This window comes from Giraffa tippelskirchi, chromosome 8, assembly GCF_054371585.1.
Source record: "Giraffa tippelskirchi isolate mGirTip1 chromosome 8, T2T-mGirTip1v1.2.pri, whole genome shotgun sequence".
Taxonomy (NCBI): Eukaryota; Metazoa; Chordata; class Mammalia; order Artiodactyla; family Giraffidae; genus Giraffa; species Giraffa tippelskirchi.
The window spans coordinates 74,688,911-74,714,046 of record NC_137282.1 but is presented as its reverse complement, the minus strand read 5'-3'; the positions used below and the strand labels follow the sequence as shown (position 1 = coordinate 74,714,046).

The window sequence follows — 25,136 nt, the reverse complement described above, 5'->3', positions numbered from 1 at the left end:
AAATCTTTCAAAAGTATATCTGCAGGAATTTTTGAATAGTTAAATATTATTCACAACACTTAATTTTTATGAATGCTTCTAATTATTACTAAATGGAGGACAGGCTCATCTCCTTATTAGTAACTTTGACTTTTAATAAGGGGAGACTTTCTGTCTTCATTTTCAAGTCCTCAACCTGTGCTTCCATCCAGATTTATCTGTGACATTTTATGATTTGTAATGAAGTAGAGTGGCCTTAAATTTTCAAAGCACAATAAAGACCAAGCACCTTTTATGCCCACCAGTGTTTTCAGAGGTAACATAACCAAGCACAGAGCAGTAAATGCAGCTTTGTACCAGCTACCAAGCATTAGGTCCTGTTTATGTGAACTGCAAAGCTGAGTGCAGGCAGCTGAGTTAGCAGTTTCTACTATGTAGAAAAGAATATAAGTGGACTTCCCTGGTAGTCCAGTGGTTAAGACTCCAGGCTTCCACGGCAGATGCACCTGTTGACAAGTTCAATCCCGCCTGCCACAGGGCATGGCCAAAAAAAAAAAAAAACAACTGTAAGTTTATACATTTTTTTAAAAAAAGCTGATTAGAGTGTCTCACCTTGAGACAGACAGAAGGAAAAAAACAACAACACGTTTTTGCCTTGTGTCATCATCTGTCCTGTTTAATAAGGAGAAGGCACTTCAAGTGATGTTGAAAAAGGAGAAACCACCACAATATTGTAAAATAATTAGCCCCCAACTAAAATAAATAAATTTATTAAAAAAAAAAAGAGAGAGATGTAGGAATTTCCTGGGAGAGTCCACGTGGACTCTTGCCAGTTTAACCTTCCATTGATTGACTGGAAAAGTGACCATTCTTGTTAAAGAAAAAGTTAGAGCAGTCAAGAGATGTTCTCAAATGGGAGTCTGCTGTTATCCCTGTGATTTTAATCTACATAATAGAATAGCTTCTCATATAAAAAAAGATATTAATGCATACCTGTGGAATCGAGAAAAATGGTACAGAGGAAACTTTTTGCAGGGCAGGAATAGAGAAGCAGACATAAGAGAATGGACGTGTGGACTTGGGGTTGGGGGAGGTGGGGGTGAATTGAAAACTTGCGATGTACATATATACACTTATTGTTGATCAGTTTCTAAGTTGTGGCTGATTCTGTTACCCTATGGACTGCAACATGCCAGGCTTCCCTCTCCATCACCATCTCTCGGAGCTTGCTCAGATTCATGTCCTTTAAGCCAGTGATGCCATCCAACCATCTCATCCTCTGTCATCCCCCTGCTCTTCCTGCCCTCAAATTTTCCCAGCATCAGGGTCTTTTTCAATGAGTTGGCTCTTTGCATCAGGTGGCCAAAGTATTGGAGCTTCAGCTTTATCATCAGTCCTTCCAATGAATATTTAGGACTGATTTCCTTTAGGATTTCCTGGTTTGATCTCCTTACTGTCCATGGGATTCGAGAGTCTTCTCCAGCACCATAGTTCAAAAGCATCAGTTTTTTGGTGCTCAGCCTTCTTTACAATCCATTTCTTACATCCATACACAACTGTGGGAAAAACCATAGCTTAGACTAGATGGACCTTTGTTGACAAAGTGTCTCTGCTTTTTAACACACTACCTAGGTTTATCATAGCTTTTCTTCCAAGGAGTAAGCATCTTTTAATTTTGTGGCTTCAGTCACCATCTGCAGTGATTTTGGAGCCCAAGAAAATAAACTCTGTCACTGTTTCCACTGTTTCCCCATCTATTTCCCATGAAGTGATGGGACCGGATGCCATGATCTTTGTTTTTTGAATGCTGAGTTTTAAGCTAGCTTTCCATTCTCTTCTTTCACCCTCATCAAGAGGCTCTTTTGTTCCTCTTCAATTTCTGCTATTCGAGTGGTGTCATCTGCCTATCTGAGGTGGTTGATATTTCTCCTGGCAATCTTGATTCCAGCTTGTGCTTCATCCAGCCCAGCATTTCACATGATGTACTCTGAATATCAGCTAAATAAGTAGGGTGATAATATACAGCCTTGACATACTCCTTTCCAAATTTTGATCCAGTCCATTTTTCCATGTCCGGTTCTAACTGTTGCTTCTTGACCTGCATACAGGTTTCTCAAGAGGTGGGTAAGATGGTCTGCTATTCCTATCTCTAAGAATTTTCCACTGTTTGTTATGATCCACACAGTCAAAGGCTTTAGCGTAGTCAATGAAGCAGAAGTAGATGTATATTTTTTGGAATTCCCTTGCTTTTTCGATAATCCAACGGATGTTGGCAATTTGATCTCTGGTTTCTCTGCCTTTTCTAAATCCAGCTTGTACATCTGGAATTTCTTGGTTCGCATACTACTGAAGCCTAGCTTGAAGGATTTTGAGCATTTCATCTTGCTAGCATGTGAAATGAGTGCAATTGTATGGTAGTTTGAAGATTCTTTGGCATTGCCCTTCTTTGAGATTGGAATGAAAACTGATCTTTTCCAGGCCTGTGGCCACTGCTGCATTTTCCCAATTTGCTGGCATATTGAGTATAGCACTTTCACAGCACCATCTTTTAAGATTTGAAATAACTCAACTGGAATTCCATCACCTCCACTAGCTTTGTTCATAGAAATGCTTCCTAATGCCCACTTGACTTCACACTGCAGGATGTCTGGCTCTAGGTGAGTGACCACACCATCATGGTTATCCCGGTTGTTAAGACCAAGTGTAAAATAGAGAGCTAGTGGAAAGCTGATGTACAGTACAGGGAGCTCAGCTCGGTGCTCTGTGATGACCTAGAAGGGTGGGATGGGGGCGGCGGGGGTGAGAAAGAGAAACTCAAGAGGGAGGGGATATATGTATACATATAGCTGATTCACTCGGTTTTACAGCAGAAACTAACATAACATTGTAGAACAACTATACCCCAATTAAAAAAAAAAAAGATGATGAAGGAATCATTTAAGTGTTGTGACTTATGGGATGGAATTCTTGGGAACAGTGTGGACCTCACAGAGAATAAAATTCTGGGCGCAGTAGGGGCATCAATTTTCTAGAAGCAGCAAATGCCTTGCCCTGACATTCACTCTTATTTAATGGAAACTGTTGGGTCTTGCCAAGCAGTGAAATGATAAAGAAACTGCCTGCCAATGCAGGAGATGAAGGAGATGCGAGTTTAATCCCTGGGCAGGGACGATCCCCTGGAGTAGGAATTGGCAACCCACTCCAGTGTTCTTGCCAGGAGAATGTCATGGACAGAGGAGCCTGGCTGGCTACAGTCCCTGGGGAGGTCGCAGAGTCATACATGACTGGGCATGCATACACAGTGGAAACTGTGAGAGACAGGAAAATATAAATTTGGAAAATGTTGGCAATTATTTAATTTCAACTGCATGCTTTGATTCTTTATTTTTTCCCAAGTTATTAAAGATATTTTCAGAGCAGTTCCAGTTGACCATTTCTTATCCTGTAGAGTTCCAAGTGTGAGATTCATAGTGACTCGGTTTTACTTGAGATAAAATTCCTTGTGTTCTAAGAGCCCAGCACAATGTGGGTTCCAGTAGTCAGCGCTGTTTGTCTCTAGATGCAGATCTACTGGGTTTTCTTGGGCCACTTTAGTATTAATAGGTGATAGTGATTCAGACTCGTCACAAGTGCACGGATGCAGGTCTTACCTGGGCTAAATGTGCATCTTCTAGACAGAAGGAGAGCCACTGAGTGCAGTGTTTCTTCAGTGTCCTGAGGGCAGGAGGCCCTGACCAACTACAGAAGCATCAGAAAAGTGGAAGCTTGCTGCTCCCCCTGCAGGACAGGACATTGTCCACACTCACAGTAAGCACCACCGAAGTCTTCTCAGCCCAGGCAGGTCTGCCCTTGTCACTGTCAGGGCAGTGCAGTTATTAACTAAAGTCCACACTTCATTCATCGGCTTCCCACGTGGCTCAGTGGTAAAGAACCTGCCTGCCGATAAATGAGACGCAGGAGACGTGGGTTCGATCCCCGAGTCAGGAAGGTGCCCTGGAGGAGGAAATGGCAACCTACTTCAGTACTTTTGCCTGGAAAAATCCCATGGACAGAGAAGCCTGGTGGGCTACAGTCCATGGGGTTGTAAAGAGCTGGACACCACTGACCACGCACACTTAATGCTTAACACTTCAGGTTTCCTAAGTTTTTACCTGACATCCTCTTTCTGTTCCAGGATCTCATTCAAAACCCAGGGTTACGTTTACTCGATATGCCTTCTTGTACTGTGACCCTTGCTCAGACCTTCTTTGTTCTGATGCCCTTGCCAGTTTTGTGGCGCCCCTGCTGGTCCCAGTGACCTGGGTGCCCGTTTCTCTTGCTCTCATGCCACAGAATCAGAAGGCAGGATCCCGTGGTGGTGCTGACTGCCAGGCCAGCCCTCTGCACTGAGAAGTCAGCACTGCTGGATCTCAATCGTCAGCTCAGAGTCAGCTTTGAAGTCTCAAATCAGGTTACTAGGTCATCCGGGAGAGCAGAGGATTTGGCCATGTAAATGTGGCTCTCCCAGTTGCTGATCAGTATCTTGAATAAAATCATCGTTTTCCTAACAAGTGCTCTCTGAGGCCCCTGTCTTAGCTTCCTGGACAGCATCACAAAGACAGTTTTCACCTTCAATGACACATATAAATGATTTGGGCAGTGCTGACCCTGAGTCTTCTCTATGAGACAAGGGGAAGAGCTGGCACAGTGGTTACATGGCTCCTGGATTTCTAGGGTCCTGTAATTTGGGATGGGAGCACCAAGGGGAAAAAGAAAAACAGAGCAGCATCATTCCTGACTCAGCTTAGCTGTCAACAGCACCTTGGACAGCATCTTGTTTTTGTTTTAGTCAAACAAATCACATTTTCATGAAATGCAAATACAGTATTTTATGCGCACAACAGAATTTCCCCTGAACACCATGATTACACTTGATTTTAACAAGCACATGGCACTTTTAATAGCTATCTGCTACTTTCTGAGGTTATGTTATTGATTGTGATGGAGAGGAATACTTGTGGGAGACTCCAGTTCATTCCATGTGCCTGGTTATGCTGCGTCCACACAGATTCCTGAAACTCAGGGAGCGTACGCCTGCCCACCAGTGGGGAGAAGCCCACACCATCTGCAAATGGCCTGGTTGGTTGGTGGCCATTCACAGGCTGCAGAGTTGTTCTCTAAAGATGATGGAAGCCAGTTGTTTTAGAGATGTCTGGGTCAAATCCTCAGAAAAATGAGACTCAATCCAAGAGCAGGTACCATGTGGATGCTTGCATAAGAAACTGTATTTCTACCAAACCTTTCCTCAGCCAGAACAAGGAGCATTTACTGATCTTGGACACACTTTCATCAGATTAGTAACACCCACCACACAATAGTAAAGTGGCAGCTAGAGATTGTTGTTGTTGTTATTGTTGTTTAGTCACTAAGTCGTGTCTGACTCTTTGCACCCCATGGACTGTAGCCCTCCAGGCTCCTCTGTCCATGGGATTCTCCAGGCAAGAACACTGAAGTGCATTGCCATTTCCTCCTCCAGGGCATCTTCCCAACCCAGGGATCGAACCCGTGTCTCCTACACTGGCAGGTGGATTCTTTACCAATGAGCCACCAGGGAAGCCCATAGCCATAGATTATCTATTATCTATTCTAGTTTTGTTTTCTTAAAACCCCCAATTCAGGTTAGAGATGACAGTCAAGAAGCAAATGAGAAAAAGAATAGGCTTACAAGCTCTGCAGAGCTGCTTTAATCACAAGTGTCAAAGTGTAAGCTGCTGGGTTATACATATGCGTAGTCTATAAAAGGTTTGGTCTGAGCTTGTGAGAGGCCATTTTTAGGGCTGAGAAGAAGTATTATATCCAACCCCAATTTTTATTTGACAAAATATTATTTTAGCAACTTACTACCATGAAAACATATTCAAACAAAATAGATGCACTTTAGTACAGAAAATGTTGCTTTCATTTTCCATCTATTACTTGTATATTTTTTCACTTGCCAAGATCTCAGTCTAGGACAAGGGTTAAGATGTGATTGGACTTCATTAAATTCGCTAGAGTATATTAAAGGTCTTTTTATAAACACAGTTTTTACTTGTTCATAAAATATACCATTATCATTTCAATAAAAATTTTTGTCTTTTCAGGTTAAAAAATAATAATAAAAGATATACTGTTTTCCTAGATCCATCTGTCCCACCTGGGATCGTAGGTGAATTAGGAGTTAGATAAAAGTTTCATGAAAGATTCAGTGCATCAAACATGTGATGGTAGCAAACATAGGTTTTAAATGCGTATATAAATAGAAAACTCTGTGGCATTCATTAAAACTAATCTTGAAGAGCATGTACTACATGTGGGTCACTAATAGACCCTCTGAGAGTTTACAGTAAATCACAGAAGATAAATACAAGGCCCAGAGAAGAGATAAGTGAGGGCAGAGCATGTGATCAAGTCTAATCCCAGAGCAGGTGTGATGGAAATTAGAATATCAACAGTGGATTGGGTGGATCAGGTTAAAGACAAGAGGAAACAATGTTTATGGCAGGCATGAGGCTGAAAGGAGGAGGTACTGTCAGGGACTAAAGGAAGTTGCAGCCTGGGTTGTGATCACAGGGAGGGGGTGGGCGGTGAAAGTTGACCCAGGGAGGCAGCAATGCTGGTTTTCTAAATCAGGCACAAGCCTTTGGGTTGAGATTGAAGGGGTTCCCCAGGGGTATTTCATGACATCTGGGGTTTAGAAAGATTATTTTGGCTTTGGCATCAGAAGTGGAAGAAGGAGGCACCATGAGAAGCAGAGAATGCTTCACATGATAACAGTGATGATGAGAGGTGGTCGACGGTCAATGGGGAAACCCTGAACCCAGGGGGCAATGCAGAATATGTTGGAAATCAGCTAAAACTACAGACACATTTGTGTTCGGTGTGTCTTGATGTGTCTTTAGAACGATGGTGACAATATCCAGAAATGAACTGCATCAGTTCTTTGGGGTTGTCCTAATACAGTCTTTTCAGTAAAAATTATTAACCATGGGAGAGTCAAGATTGATAGGTTCATATTTGTATTGCTAAGTTCTACATCTAAGGTTTCAGGATGTCATAAAAATATAAAACTGGAAAGGAATGCCAGCAATTATTTCATCTCCCCCTCTTTTTTTTATTAATAAAATGAAATAATGCGATTTGAGTTTTAGAGCTTGTTGGTGCCAACAATGAGGTGAGAATCTTCATCAGTAAATACAGAGTATGCCAAAGTGGTTATAGTACTTCCGTTATTTCAAACTGTACAAGAGTATACTTTTTAAATATTCATCTTGATCTCTGAGAAATATGAAGCAATGTGGGGAAATGTGGAAGGAAACAGCATTAGTGATATTTGTGAGAAATAAACTGAACTTTTGGAGTGCTTATTATAAATGTTTTGAGCATACTGTACTACTGATAATAACAATGAGAAAATTATAATAACGTGACCTTCTCCTAACTAACCCTCTCGATATGAAATCACATCCCAAAGTGAATTCTTCCAAAGTTATGAAAATAGCAGGCTTCTGACTGAAGGTGGAGGAATAGTATTTCTCTGCTCACCATTTCTTCTCTGAACCTAAGTAGCAAGTAGAGTAAGAAACGGGCAGGGAAAGGGGCAGTTATTTCATCTTTGATGGATCCAGAGGGCATCTTTAACCGGGAAGAGCAGTGTGAGCTGAGGACAGAAGCAGTCCGTGACAAGGAGGACCGGGTCAGGGAGACCAGCAGGGAGGTGCGGGGCTCTGCGTTTGTCTCCAAAGGAGCTTGTGAGGTTGGCCTCAGTTTCCTCTGGGGATTGGTCCCAGGACTCCTCCACCTTGAAGTAGTCAGCCTTTGAGGATGCTCAAGTTTATGATATGAAATGGCGTAGCATTTCCATATAACACACATCTCCACATCCTTCTGCATACTTACCTTCCGATTACCTATAATGCTGTGTAGTAGTTGCTGGAGTGCCACAAATTCAAGCTTTGACTTTTGGAGCTTTCTGGAATTTTTCTGCTGAATGTTTTTGATCTGTGGTTCAATGAACGTTGGTGCAAGTGTTACAAACCTCAGACCAAATGCAGGCCCCTTTTGCCCAACGTAAGCACCAGCAACATCTTCTCACACTTTCCTTTAGCCAATTCCACAGCCAGGAGAAGCTTCCTTCTTGGAAGATGAGAAAGTCTAAGACTAAGCGAAGGCCTCCGCAGAGCAGAGAAGGGCAGAGGTGCTGAGGCGAGCAGAGAGCCAGCACCTGGTCCGGTCACTCACGTGGTTCTGTTGAAGGCCTGGCCCCCTGTGAACTCTGGTGCTCTGGAAACCCAGTTCTCACCCTCCTGTGTGCTCACTACTGTTCTTTCAGGTCCCCAACACCAGCAGTTCCCACCCCAAGACTTCACACCAGTCTCCTTATCATCTTTCTTCATCAGTCTTCTTGTCCTCCTGTAGCCAGAAAACTGATAGAATAAAAATAAACCAGTTTACCAATAATTTTATACTACTGAAATTAGAGAATACATTTTCCCTTTGGACTTCCTAAAGTTAATATCTTGCTAAAATGTAACCAATCTTCTCAACGGTATTTTAAAGAAATATTCATCAGCAGCCTGAAGCAAAAGACTCTGTCTTTTAACAACTCTCAATGTATGCCAGTGGCATGATTCTGAAGCTTGAATCAGTGACTAGAAGTATGTCAAGAGAACATGAAAGTGGCCCAATCCTGACCTAATGAAAGTCGTACCTATTCTAGAAGAATAAACTGCATGGATGTAGCCTCATGCACTTATCCATAAACAGAGTATCTTAAGTTGTATTAGTTTGCTGCAGCAGGAATAACAATGTACCACAGACTGGGTGGGGCTGAAACACAGCAATTTATTTGCTCCCATTTCCAAGATCCAAGTGCTAGCAGGTTGGATTTCTTCTGAGACCTGACATCTTGGCTTGTACATGACTGTTATCTGGCTGTGTCCTCACAGGGCCTTTCCTTTGTGTGCAAATTCCTGGTGTCTCTTCTCCGTATAAGAACATCAGTCATGTTGGATTGGAGCCCAGTCATTACAACCCCGTTTAACCTCAGTTACTTCCCTAAAGGCCCTGTCTCCAGGCAGAGCCATCCTGGGGCTTAGTGTTTAGGGTAGGAATTAGGAGGAGACAAAATTCTGTCCTTAGCATCTCTGAAGAATAATTGATTAGCAGTTAATTCAATGTTGTATGCCAGATAAGTCCTTGCTATGCAGATATGCTGTGTTGCCAAATTAGGACAGAGCCATATGCTTGGATAAAATGACATTACCGTATAAGATGAAATGCTTAACAAGAACACAGGCCTGGGTAGAAGCGATGCCAGCTCTTTAGAGGTGACCTAATGAAGTACTGTGGGCCAAGCCAAGATGCTTTTCCAGAAGCAATTTGGGGCTCGCTCTAATGCACAGATAATTGGATAATCAAGTGCCCAAATGTTGAGCCTAATTGTAGAGCAAAGTTGACAAAATTAGCCTAGAAAAAATGTTTACATTATGCACAGCTAAATGCCGGTTTCAATCCAGGAATCATCTTTGTGAAGTAGGCACAAGATAACTGTCTTAGCAGATTCAGTAAACCCAGAATGTTTATCTTTAGTTTTCTATAGTAAATGTTATTTAGTAACACTGTGCCCTGAGTAGAGAAAGTCAACATACAATATCTATCTTCGTAAAGCAGGTACAGGATAGCCATCTTTAAGCAATGTGACTTCCTAGCTGTGAGAAGAACTGGCTGTAACACACTTGGAGGAAACAGTGAGTTTATGTTCTAGGACTGTTAACTAAAAGCGTGTGAAATGCTATCAGAAATGATAGCTTCATTCTGGCACAGTTAATATCTCCTTAGGAAAAAAAACAAAACTAACAGACCAGATAATTTATTAACTGGCTCCCTCGTTTCTAAAGTTAAAATCCACTTTTTTTTTTTCTTCACTATGTACCTCTTTCTCTTCTTTCTGGCGGGCCATTCAAATGTGCTGTCCGGCCATGATAACACACATCCACTGGAAGTCGGCAAGTTGAAGATTCCCTGTAAATTGTCAACTGGTCCAGCAGAAGATGCCTTGCATGGCAGAATCAAGATTCTGCCGTTATCTTGACGGCAGAATTCAGAAAGAATAAAATCATGAAATGGCTTTGGTTCATGATACTCTCAGGCATTCTTTTATTTTTTTTTTTACCTAATCTGTTACTTTGTTACTTTTCGGCTTCTCTGAAAGTTGTTCTAGTAATACGTTTTCTCTAAAACATCATTTCCTTTTATTTATCTTTATTTAACTCCCAACTTATTCCCAAAAGAATTTACAGAAACGGATTTGTACTTTTTTCCCCCTGAACACTGAACATAAACTAACAAGATATTTAAACACAGTATCAGCTAACACTGCCAAACATATTGAAAATGATTTTATGTTTGAGAGGGGATTTCGTTTCCATTGACATGGTATTTTTGGCAGGCGTTAGATTCAATTTCTAATTTTGCTAGCATCTTTTGGCAGATGCTATGGATAGGTTTTGCAAATGCCACTTTAGAAAACACTATTTTCCTTTTTCTTCCTGCATGATAGAGTCTGGGAAGTGCTAATATTATATTTATAGGATTCTTCAGAGGTAGGAATGGTTAGGTGACCAGCAAGACACAATGAGATATAACAGAAGTCACTAGATAAGGCCTCTGGAAAAGTTTATTTTTTTAAGAAAGAACCCTCCTAGCTGTCCTTGTCAGGGACTGTGGCTCTCTGTTTTCTTCCTGCCTTCACATCCAGCAGCCATTTTATGCCATGAGACTGAAACCCTTACGATGTCGACCAGCATGTTCAGGGTGATGGAAAACAATGGTGAAGAGCCTGGGTCCTTATTGATCTGACCTTGGGTCTGTATTGCATTCCTACGACCATTGTTCTTGTTCTTTGAGGAAAATAAAATACTCATTAATGTAAGCTGATTTTCCTTGAACTTTTTGATTACTAGCAGCCAAAAGCAATCTTAATACCATATAAAACACAATTCACACTGTTTAGTGACAATTTTACTATGTGCTGTGAAAAGAGAATTTTAGCTTGTAATGTGGCTTAGCTATTTTTGCACTTGTTTAATTTATTGGTGAAAAGATGGGGGAATAAATGGAAACAGTGGCAGACTTTATTTTTGGGGGCTCCAAAATCACTGTGGACAGTGTCTGCAGCCATGAAATTAAAAGACACTTGCTCCTTGGAAAAAGAGCCGTGGCAAACCTAGGCAGCATATAAAAAGCAGGGACATCACTTTGCCAACAAAGGTCCATATAGTCAAAGCTATGGTTCATCAGGAAATACTAGAATTTGTGATTTGTAGAGGTGAGGATCCCTGGGCAGCCGTGACGTGCAGGTGAGTCTGGGAACCACTGATGGAGCCAGAAGGCAGGTCTGTTTGCTTCTGCTGGAATCAGGCATGTATCTTTCTCTACAAACGTGATGGTTAAACTCTCTACTCAAAGCTTCTGCCCAACGGAAAAAATGATAATGCAGAGCACCTCCGAAACTCTCAGATCTTGCGTTCTGTTATACTCATGCTTCAAGGACCAACTTCAGCTGATTTCGAAAGTTGAAGGGCTTCTTCCTGTCCCTTTTAACTTGTTTCCTCCTGATCAGGGGCCCAGTAATGCTGGGCCTTCGTTAAGAGGATAGAAATTAACATGGAAAAGAAGTAAAGGGGTCCTGAGAAGATCCCCTTATTAAGGAACAGAGGATGGGTCACAGCCACTGACCTCTGGCGAGTTGCTTGGTTTGTCCCTGAGTCAGACGTCCCCACCAAATGCCCTTGGCTGAGTCGCTCTGTACCCAGTCTAGCTGCCGTGTGACCAGAACTCTTGGAGCTCCAATTCAAGCGTTTTCTACATGACTTGCAGAGTAAGTGCTGTGGGCTGGACAGAAGTAGTTAAAAGTTCAGGGTCTCTTTTCCCTTCAATGGTTTATCTTCATTTTAAGGGCATTTGATGTTTAATGTCCACTTCCGAATATCTTTGATGAGACAGATGTCTCACAAAGTGCTCTGTGATGGTCACTCAGCACAGTCTATTTCGATTACTAGACTATGGACTCCCTGAAGGTGGTAACTCATCCCTGGTCTTAGTACCCTAGCACATAGGGCACGTTCCGCAATTCAAAACATCAATGCATTTATATATGGTATCAACAATCCTACTTGCAGAGCAGTAAAGGAGACACAGACATAAAGAATAGACTTTTGGACTCAGTGGGAGAAGGAGAAGGTGGGATGATTTGAGAGAGTAGCATTGAAACTATACATTACTATATGTAAAATAGATAAACAGTGCAAGTTTGATTCATGAAGCAGGGTACCCAAAGCTGGTGCTCTGGGGCAACCCAGAGGGATGGGGTGGGAGGGATAGGATGGAGGTGGGAGGGGGATTCAGGATGGAGGGGACACATGTATACCTATGGCCAATTCATACTGATGTATGGCAAAAACCATAAAATATTGTAGTTATCCTCCAATTAAAATAAATATTTTTTTCAAAAGCATCAAATCAAATAATGAAGTATTCTTGGTTGTTAAGTGAAAGATCTGTCAATCAAACCTAGATTCTCAGTCAATCTGATACCCTTTTCTATAAACCATGCTACCTGCCAAGCATATATAAATGCATTAATAGAAGGTCAATCTTCATGATCATACAGGATTGGTATTCTCAGCAGCAAGGAAGCTAAAATCAATGGGACTGATTGGTGGGAGGCACAGAGGCTGACACAGGGGTTTCCAGTGTGTGGAAATGCACCTGCTTGACATGACTGCTCTCTGTGATACACAGACACCTGCCAGGTGGGTCTGCTGCAGGTGCGCTCCTGTGGCTGGGTTTGGAGAAGGCAGGGCATCTCCCTGGAGCGTGGAGGAGCAGATGAAGAAGTGAGTCAGAAGCAGGAAGGTCCCGCTCTGTGGGTAAGTCCCCAGGCCAGGATACTTGGCTGTGTGGAGCCATCCAGGGGAACTCAGCTATCCTTAAAGCAGCATTCATCTGCACCTCTTCTGTCGTGTGCTGGGGTCAAAGCAGGGGCACAGATGGCACTAAACATGAACAGTAACAGTTCTCAATCAGCGGGCAGCCTTACAGGGAAGCTGTGTGCTAATCATGTGGTAAATATCAGAGAGCAGCTGTGGCATTTCAGATTAAGGATTGGATTTAATCGAGTGACTTTTGTAGATCAGTAATTGTCAAGTGGATATGGCTCACCTGAATGGTTTCAATGTCCTTTCTCAGAAGTGTGACTGATAAGTCTCTGTCATAGCAGAGTAAATTTCAGTTTCAATATTTTGGTTTACATATCAGTGAATACTGATATGCCAGGAAAAGGAGAGTTCTGATACATTACAAAATGAGTGAATCCATTAGGGGGTTTGGGACAGACATATACACTCTGCTATATTTAAAATGGGTAACCAACAAGCAGCTACTGCACAGCGCAGGGAGCTCTGCTCAGCAGTGTGTGGCAGCCTGGATGGGAGGGGAGTTTGGGCGAGAATGGACACATGCATATGCGTGGCTGAGTCTCTTCACTGTCCACCTGACATATGACAACATTATTGATCGGCTATACTCTAATATAAAGTAAAAATAAAAGTCTAAAAGAAAATTAGTGAACCCAATTACTCATTCATTATATAAACATTTATAGGTATAGTATAAACTATCAAATAAAAGTCAAATGTATTAGAGATGAGCATTAAATATGCAATGTCAATGTAGTGTAAATGTTTAGATCAGTTATAAAATTAGTATTCAAAAGTAACACTTTATAAAATTTAGGAATACTAATCAACATGAAAAAATGAAATTGAAACATTATTGTGGACTTTTAAAAATCACTATGAAAGAAAAACATATCAATGCGAGCGCCATTGAGTCCCCAGTAGACTTGTTTACGAATGTCCCCAGCTGCTAAAAAGGCAGCATCTGAGAAGCAGAGAGGAAGTAATTGCAACCTAGTATTTTCCATAGACTCCTCATTATCAGATTCCATTTCTAGAGTGATCATTTGGAAGAGATATTTGACCAGCTTTTTCTTTTTTTTTTTTTTATCTCTGGGAGCCTCAGTGTTTTCATCAATAACAGACTATGATGTTTGTTTCTAGGAAAGCATGGACACGTCAGGGTCATCTTTGACATCTGACATTTTGTTCCATATAGGAGGCTTGATGTGGTTGCTGTATCGATGTCAGCCCAAGCCCAGTCTTATACTTCCTTTACTTGTTTTTTCTGGTTCAGACAATATGTGACATAGATGCACTCTCCAGTGAAGGTAGTTTGAACTCCAGGGGGGATTTCTGAATCTGCATGGAGTTTATCAAAGTTACTTGGGGCTCCAGTGATACAGTACGCAGGGGTCAAGAATACAAAATGCCCCAAAAAGCTCCCAAAGTGAAGCTTCATATTCTGTGGCTGATGAGTGGGTCCAGCTCTTACATGCAGACTTACTGATGGTGGATGTTACTAGTCCAACACTAGTCCCTGGACTTGGCATTACAAGTCCCTGCCAAACTCTTAAAAAAGAACTCACCAGATTCAGGTTCTGCTCTGGGCCAGCCCTGGCCTTATGTCTGGATCAGGGAATACCAGTATCTTTGGTGGAGATGAAGGGCCACTAGACACTCTAAACCCTCAGCATGGGAAGCAGAAAGACCTTCTTCCACACAGTGTGTCTACAACCAGTTTATTTCCAAGCACTCTGCAAAGTCAGGAGTTCCCAGACTCAGTTAATGTAGAAAGCAGTATTGCCACAACTACCGTTAATTCATTTCACTATAAAAAGTTATGAAGTTTAGTATCACAGAGGCAAAAAGAAGCATCTAGAAGTCTAAGGTTTGCTAATAATCATAGTAATAGCTAATATTATGAGCCCTGTATGCCAGGATATGTGAATTATATAGTTTAACTCTCACAGCTGCCATGTGAGGTAGAAAGTAGTAAACTGAGGAAGTGAAAATGGAGAGTTTTCAAGACTAAATTGTATCAGGTGGCCCAGCAGAGCCCAAGAATTTCCCAGTCAAGTCTGGGGTTCTGATTCCTGACCTCAGAGCTCTGTCCTTGGCCAGGACCCTGGACTCCTGACCCCTATTCCACTGACAGGTCACATCAAATGGAAGCTCTTGTATCATCTGCTTGTATATTTTGGAAATTAATCCTTTGTCAGTTGTTTCATTTGCTGTTATTTCTCCACATTCTCAGGGCTGTCTTTCTCCTTGTTTATAGTTTCCTTTGCTGTGCAAAAACTTTTTAGTTTAATTAGGTTCCACTTATTTATTTCCATTACTGTGGGAGGTGGGTCATAGAGGATCTTGCTTTGATTTTTGTCATTGAGTGTTCGCCTTATGTTTTCCTCTAAGAGTTTTATAGTTTCTGGTCTTACATTCAGGTCCTTAATCCATTTTGAGCTTATCTTTGTGTATGGTGTTAGGAAGTGCTCTAATTTCATTCTTTTACATGGAGCTGTCCGGTTTCCCAAGCAGCACTCATTGAAGAGACTGTCTTTGTTCCATTGTATATTCTTACCTCCTTTGTCAAAAATAAGGTATCCATAGGTGTCTGGGTTTATCTCTGGGCTTTCAATCTTGTTCCATTGGTCTATATTTATGTGTGTGTGTGTGTGTGTGTGTGTGTCTGTGTGTGTGCCAGTATCATACTCCCTTGATAACTATAACTTTGTAGTATAGTCTGAAGTGATGAACATTGATTCCTCCAGCTCCATTCTTCTTTCACAAGAGTGCTTTGGCTATTTGGGATCTTTGTGTTTCCATATGAATTGTGAGAGTTTTTGTTCTAGTTCTGTGAAAAATGTCATTGGTAATTTGATAGGGATTGCACTGAATCTGTAGATTACATTTAGTAGAATAGTCATTTTCACAAAATTTATTCTTTCAACCCAGGAACATAGAATATCTCTGCATCTATTTACAAATCAATACAGAAAAACAAACAACCCAATCAAAAAGAGGGAAAATGACCTAAACAGACATTTCTCCAAACAAGACATACAGATGGCTAATAGACACATTAAAAGATGCTCAACATCGCTCATTATTAGAGAAATGCAAATCAAAACTACAATGAAATATCACCTTACACTGGTCAGAATGGCCATCATCAAAATATCTACAAACAATAAGTGCTGGAGAGGGTGTGGAGAAAAGGGAACACTCTTGCACCGTTGGTAGAAATGTAAATTAGTATAGCTATTATGAAGAACACTATGGATATTTGTTTAAAAAGATAGGAATAAAACTGCCATATGACCCAGCAATCCCACTACTATGTGTATACCCTGAGGAAACCAAAATTGAAAAAGACACAGATGTTCATTGCATCTCTGTTTACAACAGCTAGGATATGGAAGCACCTAGATATTAGATATCCATCAACAGATGAATGGATAAAGAAGCTGCGGTACATATATACAATGGATTATTACTCAGTCCGGAGAAGGCAATGGCACCCCATTCCAGTACTCTTGCCTGGAGAATCCCAGGGATGGCGGAGCCTGGTGGGCTGCCGTCTATGGGGTCGCACAGAGTCGGACACGACTGAAGCGACTTAGCAGCAGTAGCAGCATTACTCGGTCAGAGAAAGGAATTTGAGTCATTTGAGTCAGTCCTAATGAGGTGGATGAACCAAGAGCCTGTTATACAGAGTGAAGTAAGTCAGAAAGAGAAAAACAAATGCTGTATACCAATGCATATATGTGGAATATAGGAAGATGGTACCGATGAACCTATTTGCCGAGCAGCAATGGAGACACAGACATAGAGACAGACTTATGGACTTGGCTTGGGGGAGGAGGGAAGGAGAAAGTGGGATGTATGGAGAGAGTAACATGGAAAAATCCATTACCACATGTAAAATAGATAAGCAATGGGAATTTGCTGTATGACTCAAGGAACTCAAACAGGGGCTCTGTAACAACCTAGAGGGGTGGGATGGGGAGGGAGGTGGGAGGGAGGTTGAAGTAGGAGGGGACATGGATAAACCTATGGCTGGTTCATGTTTATATTTGGTAGGAACCAAGTCAATACTGCAAAGCAATTATCTTTTCAATGAAAAATAAACGAATTTTTTAAAAAGTAAGATCTTTTCTGTCATAAACCACCCGTTTGCCTTCAGTCAAAGAAATTTGGTTCAAGGTAATCCAAGCATTAAATTCAAGTAGATCCATTCCTGCCTCTGCTCAGCTCAAGTTCATCCACTTGTACTCCAAGGCTGGTCCTTAAGGAAGAGTGCCCTCCAAGGCTTTCTTGGCCTGTGTTGCATCCAGGAAGGTTTTAGCCCCCATTTAGCTGGTGCTGTTTCATCTGGTGGCCTGAGCCACCAGGAGAGTGTGATGGACTTGTCTGCACCACGTGCCTGGTTTGGTTTGGTTTTGTGTTCCTTGTGCTCGTTTGCTTCAGGAACAGGTGGGCTGACATCCTACATGTTGAAGTTTCACCACCATTATATTACCAGCTGGTTTCACCTCTCTGGTACTCCTGAACACTACTCGGAAGTAGGGTTTCTCCTCTCAAGGAGAATAAGCCATCAGCCTCTGAGCTTGGACAGGTTCCCCACAAGGCAGTAATGTACCTGAAAACCACCCAGAAATTCAGCTGAGTCACTTCCACAGACTTTCCAAACACTGAGAGCCTCATCCGAAAGCATTTAAGTTGCTACATCTGAATTTGCTGTTGCTCACAGCTAGACGACGAAGTGCAAACACGTGAAGAATTCAGGAAGGACCACGGACTGCGAGATGCACCTGTGAGCCAGGCGCAGAGAAACCTCCCTGAGTTGCAGAAACTCACCCTTCTGCCTCCACTCCCAGCCCAGCAGAGGGTCTTCTGAACTTGTACTCGGATCACGTTGTGTATCTTCTGAAAATGCTGCCAAGTCTTCTCCCCTCGGAAACCCTCTAGGCGGCTCTGGCCAAGTCCCTCCCTTCCCCAGCATCCCCCTGCAGGTCTAGACACCCTGGCCCGTGTCTCCTTCATTATCTCACAAACTGTTACTGGTTCCCTCTATGAAATGTCAGCCCTGTGCATGTGGGAATTTTGTCTTGTTTGTCCACTAACCTCATTACCTAGAACAGAACCTGATGCATTGTTGGCCCTCATGAAATACTTTTGTATGAATCGATGAATAAACATATTTCAGTTAATACATCCTGTAACATTAACATTTGTGACAGAGCAAAGTTGAAATGTGTGTATAATTTGGTGCATTTGTATCCACATGTCATTACAATCATGTGCTAATCAAAAGAGCCTTGATTCCACATATTTTCTTTTCACCTGAAGACCATGAATATATTCATTTTGTCTCCTAAATGAGTTTTAACACCAATTTAAGGGAAAGAATATTCAAATGGATATATTGATTTAAATATTCAGTAGGGAATGAGCCATCTTACTTGTGTGGTTTACATTAAAAAACACATCAATTAAAACAAAATTGATGTTTACATTTTAATGGCAGCAGTTATGGACAGCATGCAGGACGGGTGTAGACCAGGAAGAAACATCTATTAATTGTAACATTTGCGTGGTCAACACATCTGTGTAGCTTTGTGTTTCCTTTGAAAGAGAAGTTACTCACATTTCTCCAAAATTTGAAGTATACATTTTTTTCTGGCTTCTGCTAAATAAATATTAGATGAATTGAAACTGTTTATGGAAACAATGCAAAAGCAAACGCTGTTCACTTTCCAAGCTGTTGAAAATGTTCACCATGTTTTCTCAATGGCCCATTCATCTCTCCTCCTTTCAGAAATTGAGAAGGGGGGCTGCGGGGACCCAGGCATCCCAGCCTACGGGAAGCGGACCGGCAGCAGCTTCCTCCACGGAGACACACTCACGTTTGAATGCCAGGCGGCCTTCGAGCTGGTGGGGGAGAGAGTCATCACATGTCAGCAGAACAACCAGTGGTCTGGCAACAAGCCCAGCTGTGTATGTGAGTACTCTCCTGGCAGGGGTCTGTTCCAAGCTGCCCCGATGGGGGAGAGGAGCAGGGCGTGCCCTGAGGGAGGGCAGCTGCCTGCACCCGCTGGGGGCGCAGCATTAACCAGAAGCACTCAGGGCTCCTCGAACCCAGGTCTTCTTTCTCCACTGACTTAAAACCAGTCATTGATGTTCTTACTACCAGACAGATATGCTGTCGATGAGAGCTTTGCACGAGCAAGGTCCACAGAGCGTCACTTCCATCCAGAGGGGCTGATGCCAGCTCTGTGAGCCATCCGTCGATAGGGCCTGGGGTCTTTACAACCTACTAGTATCCTGTGACGGCTTCCCTGAGTAGAGTTCCCTCATTAGTTATCTATTGTATGCGTAGTATCAGTAGTGCATGGGACTTCCCAAGTGGCTGAGCGGCAAAGAATCCATCTGCCAATCCAGGAGATGCAAGAGATGCAGGTTTGATCTCTGGGTTGGGAAGATCCCCTGGAGAAGGAATTGGCAACCCACTCCAGTATTGTTACCTGAGAATCCCATGGACAGAGGAGCCTGGTGGGCTACAGTCCATGGGGTTGCAAAGAGTGGGACACAACTCAGCACACAACACACAATATCCTGTGACACTTAAAACACAATTGTGAGCTTGAAGCAATGTCACTTTGCATTTCAATGGAAGAATTGTCTGCTTCCTCCTGTTTTTTGTCTTGTTTTTCGTTTATTTTTTTAAGGCTCTTATTAGTTATTTATTTTATATATAGGGTCAATAGGGTATATATGTCAACCACAATCTCCCAATTCATCCAACTCCCCCTTCCTCCTTTGGTGTCCATATGTTTGCTCCCTATGTCTGCATCTCTGTTTCTGCTCTGTAAGATTGTCTGTACCAAGTTTTTTCAGATTCCACATATAAGTGTTAATATATAGCATTTGTTTTTCTCTTTCTGACTTACATCACTCCGTATTATGGTCTCTAGGTCCCTTGTAAGTGATTTAACAAGTAGAAAAGAAGGACGACATAGCAGATTGAAACACAGATTTTTTGTTTTTATAACTATAGCAATAACCTGGAAATGTATAGGAAATAATGTAAAATAGTAAGCAAATCCACACCTTAGAAATAAGTCCAATAGATGCTCCCTCCCAAAGAATATGTATATAGACATATATAAAACATATATATTACTGATTTCTGACTACACATTAAATAAATATTCCAAGAGACTTTTATATTATCCACCAAGATATGGTTTGATTTTCCAAGTTGTTCTTTAATCATTGTTACCCTGTAAATGACTTAAAAAGTAATTTCAAAAAATTGTGCTTTAAGGCACACACAAAATTTAAAATGAAAAATAGGAAACTGATTAGAATCAACCTTGTTTTCTGGAAATTGTCCTTATGAAACAGGCATAATTTTTCATATTAATATTTGTTCTTCTGAAGGCAGAAAGTTATAATAAGAAATCTTAATATTCACCACAAGTTTCAGTCAACTTGATAGGGTTATTTTTTAATCAAGCATACACTTGATTATGTATAAGCTGTGGTTGTTCTGTATGTTGAACTTAATCTGTTTACAACCCGGGACAATCCCTGGTCAGAGAACTGAGATTCCCATATATGCTGAGGCCAAAAAAACATAAAACAGAAGCTGGATTGTAACAAATTCAGTAGATACTCTCAAAATTTAAAAAAAAAAATTGATTCATCCTAGTTAACTGCTGGTATAGACTTCCTTCCCAGGTCCTCAGCACATAGCCAGATCTTTGGATGTGGACAAAACTGTTTGAAAATATTAATATCTGTGTGTCTTCACAGTTTCCTGTTTCTTCAACTTTACGGCATCGTCAGGAATCATTCTCTCACCGAATTACCCAGAAGAGTACGGTAACAACATGAACTGCGTCTGGCTGATCATCTCTGAGCCGGGCAGCAGAATTCACCTCATCTTTAATGACTTTGATGTGGAGCCTCAATTTGACTTCCTTGCAGTCAAAGATGATGGGATTTCAGACATAACTGTGCTGGGCACATTCTCGGGCAATGAGGTGCCGTCCCAGCTGGCCAGCAGCGGGCACATCGTCCGCCTGGAGTTCCAGTCGGATCACTCCACCACCGGCCGAGGCTTCAACATCACCTACACCAGTAAGTGACCCCACGCCCACGCAGTGTCCACAGTCTCCCCTGGTTCTCCTGCAAGTGAAGCTCAATGGCAAGGGTGTTACTCCAGGGTTTTATAATCACACTTCACAAAATTACATAACATTATCCTGAGAGCCTAAAAAAAATACCCCACTCTGTTGTGGTGTCTTGGTCACCCCTATAGTGAGCACTGGTTGCTCACATGACTTCTCTCTCTCTGGTTTCCTTCTTCTATCCATCCATCCATCCATCCATCCATCCACTCCTGTATCCTCCATGCAATAGAATAGAGTGGTGAAAAGCATTGAGGTATTTGGAGTTGGGAGTCATGGATTATAACACCTGCTAAATGTATGTACTTGGTCTTCCCAGGTGACCTAGTGGTAAAGAATCTGCCTGCAATGTGGGTGACCCAATTTTGATTCCTGGGTTGGGAAGATTCCCTGGAGAAGGGAATGGCTACCCACTCCAATATTCTTGCCTGGACAATCTCATGGACAGGGTAGCCTGGCGGGCTACAGTCCAATGGGTTGCAAAGAGTTGGACGCAACTGAACAACTAAACAACAACTCGCATATACTTAGTGAATTTTGATAAGACAGCTAACTTTTCTTTGCTTCAGACTCCTCATTTGATCATAGCTTATATGTAAGACCATCTGCTTAAATTGTACTGTTGAGGGAAAAAAAGTAAGATAATAATGTTAAATAGAAGTTATAAGCTAAAATGTACTGACTGTCTAATTCTCTTAGGTGATCTGCTTAGGATTTCACAGAAATTGTTTCATTTAACATTGCAGCAACTCTGGAATATAAACTTCATTTTCCTCATTCTGTAAATAAAGACAGTTAGGCTCAGATAGGGGCTTCCCAGATGACTCAGCAGTAAAGAATTTACCTGCAATGCAGGAGACACAGGAGACATGAGTTCAGTCCCTGAGTTGAGAAGATCCCCTGGAGAAGGAAACAGCAACCCACTCCAGAATTCTTTGCCTAGAAAACTCCATGGACAGAGGAGATTGGCGGGCTACAAAAGGAGAAGGCAAAGGGATAAGGGGGCAGCAGAGGCTGAGATGGTTAGATAGCATCACCAACTCAATGGACATGAATTTGAGCAAACTTCAGGAGATAGTGGAGGACAGAGGAGCCTGGAGGGCTGCAGTCCATGGGGTTGCAGAGAGTCAGGCACAGCTTAGCAGATGAACCACAAACAGGCTCGGATGACCGGAGTAATCTTCCCAGGGACAGATAGTAAGCACAGGAGCCGGGATGCTAACTTAGATGTGCCAGAACCAAAATCCTTTCCTATCACCTACGTATCTCTTCTCCATTTTTCTTAGTGAAAAAGTGCCTTCCAATTTTGGAATGCTGTGTGGATGATAGTGAGGTCTATCTACCCATCTCTCTCCTTCTGTCTCTCTAGGTATCAATATTCTGTTTATTGAATGTATTTATCTATCTCTGAAAAATAACTAAAACGGCTTTATAAGTGGTTCTGCTTACTTTTTTAATACTCACGATTAATATTCAAGTGTTTTGTTTTTTTATTCCTATTTTTTTTTCTTTTCAGCATTTGGTCAAAACGAGTGCCACGATCCTGGCATCCCCATAAATGGACGGCGTTTTGGTGACAGGTTCCTGCTGGGGAGCTCGGTCTCTTTCCACTGTGATGATGGCTTTGTCAAAACCCAGGGCTCGGAATCCATCACCTGCATCCTGCAGGATGGGAACGTCGTCTGGAGCTCCACTGTCCCCCGCTGTGAAGGTGTGGGCCCCTCCTGTCTGCCAATTACCTTCTTCTGGAAGGGGGTGTCTGACGGAAAACAAATGAGCAGACAGACAGACACTACTGGTTCCCTAAGGCTTCCATAGCTGAGCACCACTAAGTGGTGACTTTGACAGTGGGAGCAGGTGTCTACAGTCCTGGAGGCTGAAAGTCCAAGGTCCAGGTGTCAGCAGCATGGGCTCGTTCTGCAATTCTGAGGGAGAGAGATATTCCAGGCCCCTCTTCTGGCCTCTGGGGGTTTGCTTGTCTTGGCTTGCAGAAGCAGCACCCGCACATTCTCCCTGTGAGAATGCATCTCTGTCCCAAGTCCCCTCCTTCTAAGGACACCCATCATGTTGGACTAGGGCCTACTCTAATGACCTCGTCTTGACTAACCATGTCTGCAGTAACTTATTTTCAAATATGGTCCCATTTTAAGATGCTGGGATTAGGAATCCAAAGTATCGTTTGGGGGGAGAGTAATGCATCCCGTACAAACAGCATCATTTTTAGTCAACTGTTTTTTTGCCCTTGGTGTAACTGACATATATACAGCCTAACTAATTTTCTTCTTGACATTTCTCTCTGGTTACCTGTGTAAGAAAACCAAAGGGGAAAAAATTAAGAAGGGTATTACTTTTAATGTTTATTCAGGTAGGGGAATATTTACTTACGATATATACTCAAACCCCTCTTATCAGAATCACCCGTGCATAATGAGCTAAGAAAAACTTAATAAAAGTATCTCTCGTAAGTACCAAGGAAATGCAGATCTTTTAAAGAACACACATTTTAGAGTCACAGCAAAATTGAATGGAAGGTACAGAGATGTCCTGTGCGCCCCCCTGCCCTCTTATATGCACAGTCTCCCCCATCAGCAGGGTTCTCCATCAGGCGGTGCATTTGTTATAACTGGTAAACCTACAGGGATAAGTCATCATCACCCAGAGTCCACAGTTTCCTCTAAGGCTCACTCTCATGACTGTCTATTTGCTGGGCTTGGGCCAGTGTATATCACGGTGTATCCATCACCGTGGTGACCTACAGGGTATCGTAACTGTCCTAAAATCCCCCTGCTCCACCCATCCACCCCCACCCCGCCCCATGCTTACTCACCAGTGTTGTGAGCAGGGTTATGCTTCACCACCTTGCCCTGCCCCCAGCCCTGCCTCCAGAGTCATTTCTCACTGTTTGAAGGACCAGCATTATCTTAAGTCATCATCGGCTGCCTCTCCTAAATTTACAGAAAGATGTTCTCATTTCTACAGTTTCATAAATTGTTGAAACAATTTTGTGGCATATAAGCACCACCCCAGGGGTGGAAACTTGCTCAGCTGAAGAGCAAGAAACCCATAGTAGGATTTTCCTTTTTATTTATTTTTACCGCTTTTTTAAAGTGTGTTTTTTTTTTTAATAAATTTTATCAGTGTTAATAACTGAATAGGTCATTATCCTTTATAAATCAGTAAACGTGAAATCAGGATTCTGAAATAAATGGTATGAATACTGGGACCGGACTGAATGTGTTTTGTACTTACTGCTTGAGGAAGTGTATCACTACTAACTTTGAAGTGTGAATAATTGTATGAGAAAGAATCTCAAGACAAGCGATACTCTCTAATCTCTGTTCTCTCTGCCACATTCTCACTGTGGGTGTGCTCACCTGCAGTAGAGGGTATGAAGATGGGTCTAAGCTTCAGGGCCAGCATGTTCCTTGGTACAGTCGGGGGAATAGAGGGGCATCAGTCAGCAGCAGGTGAGAATTCCCATAGAGTCAGACAAAAGGAGACAGTATCACTTTAAATGTGAATGGGCCATCCTCTTCTTGTTTGGAAGGGACTTTCTGATTAAGTTCAAGGCAAACCCCAGGTATGGGTTGTTAACAACAATAGAAAAGCCCCTAAACACAAAGGACTGTTTGTGTGCTTAGTTGCTCAGTCATGTCTGCCTCTCTGAGAACCCATGGACTGTAGCCCGCCAGGCTCCTCTGTCCTTGGGATTTCCCAGGCAAGGATACTAGAATGGGTTGCCATTTCCTGCTCCAGAGGATCTTCCCAACCCAGGGATGGAACCCAGGTCACCTGCATTGGCAGGAGGATTCTTCACCATTAGTGCCAGCTGGGAAGCCCAAACACAGACTAATTAATGTTGAAAGAGATTGTTAAAGTTTACTTGTATTGAGAAACTCAGTTGCTGAGAGAAAGATTTTTCTGTCTTTGTTTCACACCTAACCAGCTTCTATTCTTCTGTGCAATTCAGTGTCATTAAAAA

The 25,136-nt window shown here is 42.2% G+C and overlaps 1 protein-coding gene across 1 annotated transcript in view; it reads left to right on the top strand.

Moving 5' to 3' along the window:
• The window catches only part of CSMD1 (CUB and Sushi multiple domains 1), a 1,578,457-nt gene that overhangs the window by 1,170,307 nt on the left and 383,014 nt on the right, over positions 1-25,136 (top strand). Inside the window, exons 12-14 of the mRNA XM_081517452.1 lie at positions 18,778-18,960; positions 20,778-21,104; positions 22,671-22,865. Coding sequence (XP_081373578.1) covers positions 18,778-18,960; positions 20,778-21,104; positions 22,671-22,865 — 705 coding nt within the window. The remainder of the gene's footprint in view (positions 1-18,777; positions 18,961-20,777; positions 21,105-22,670; positions 22,866-25,136) is intronic.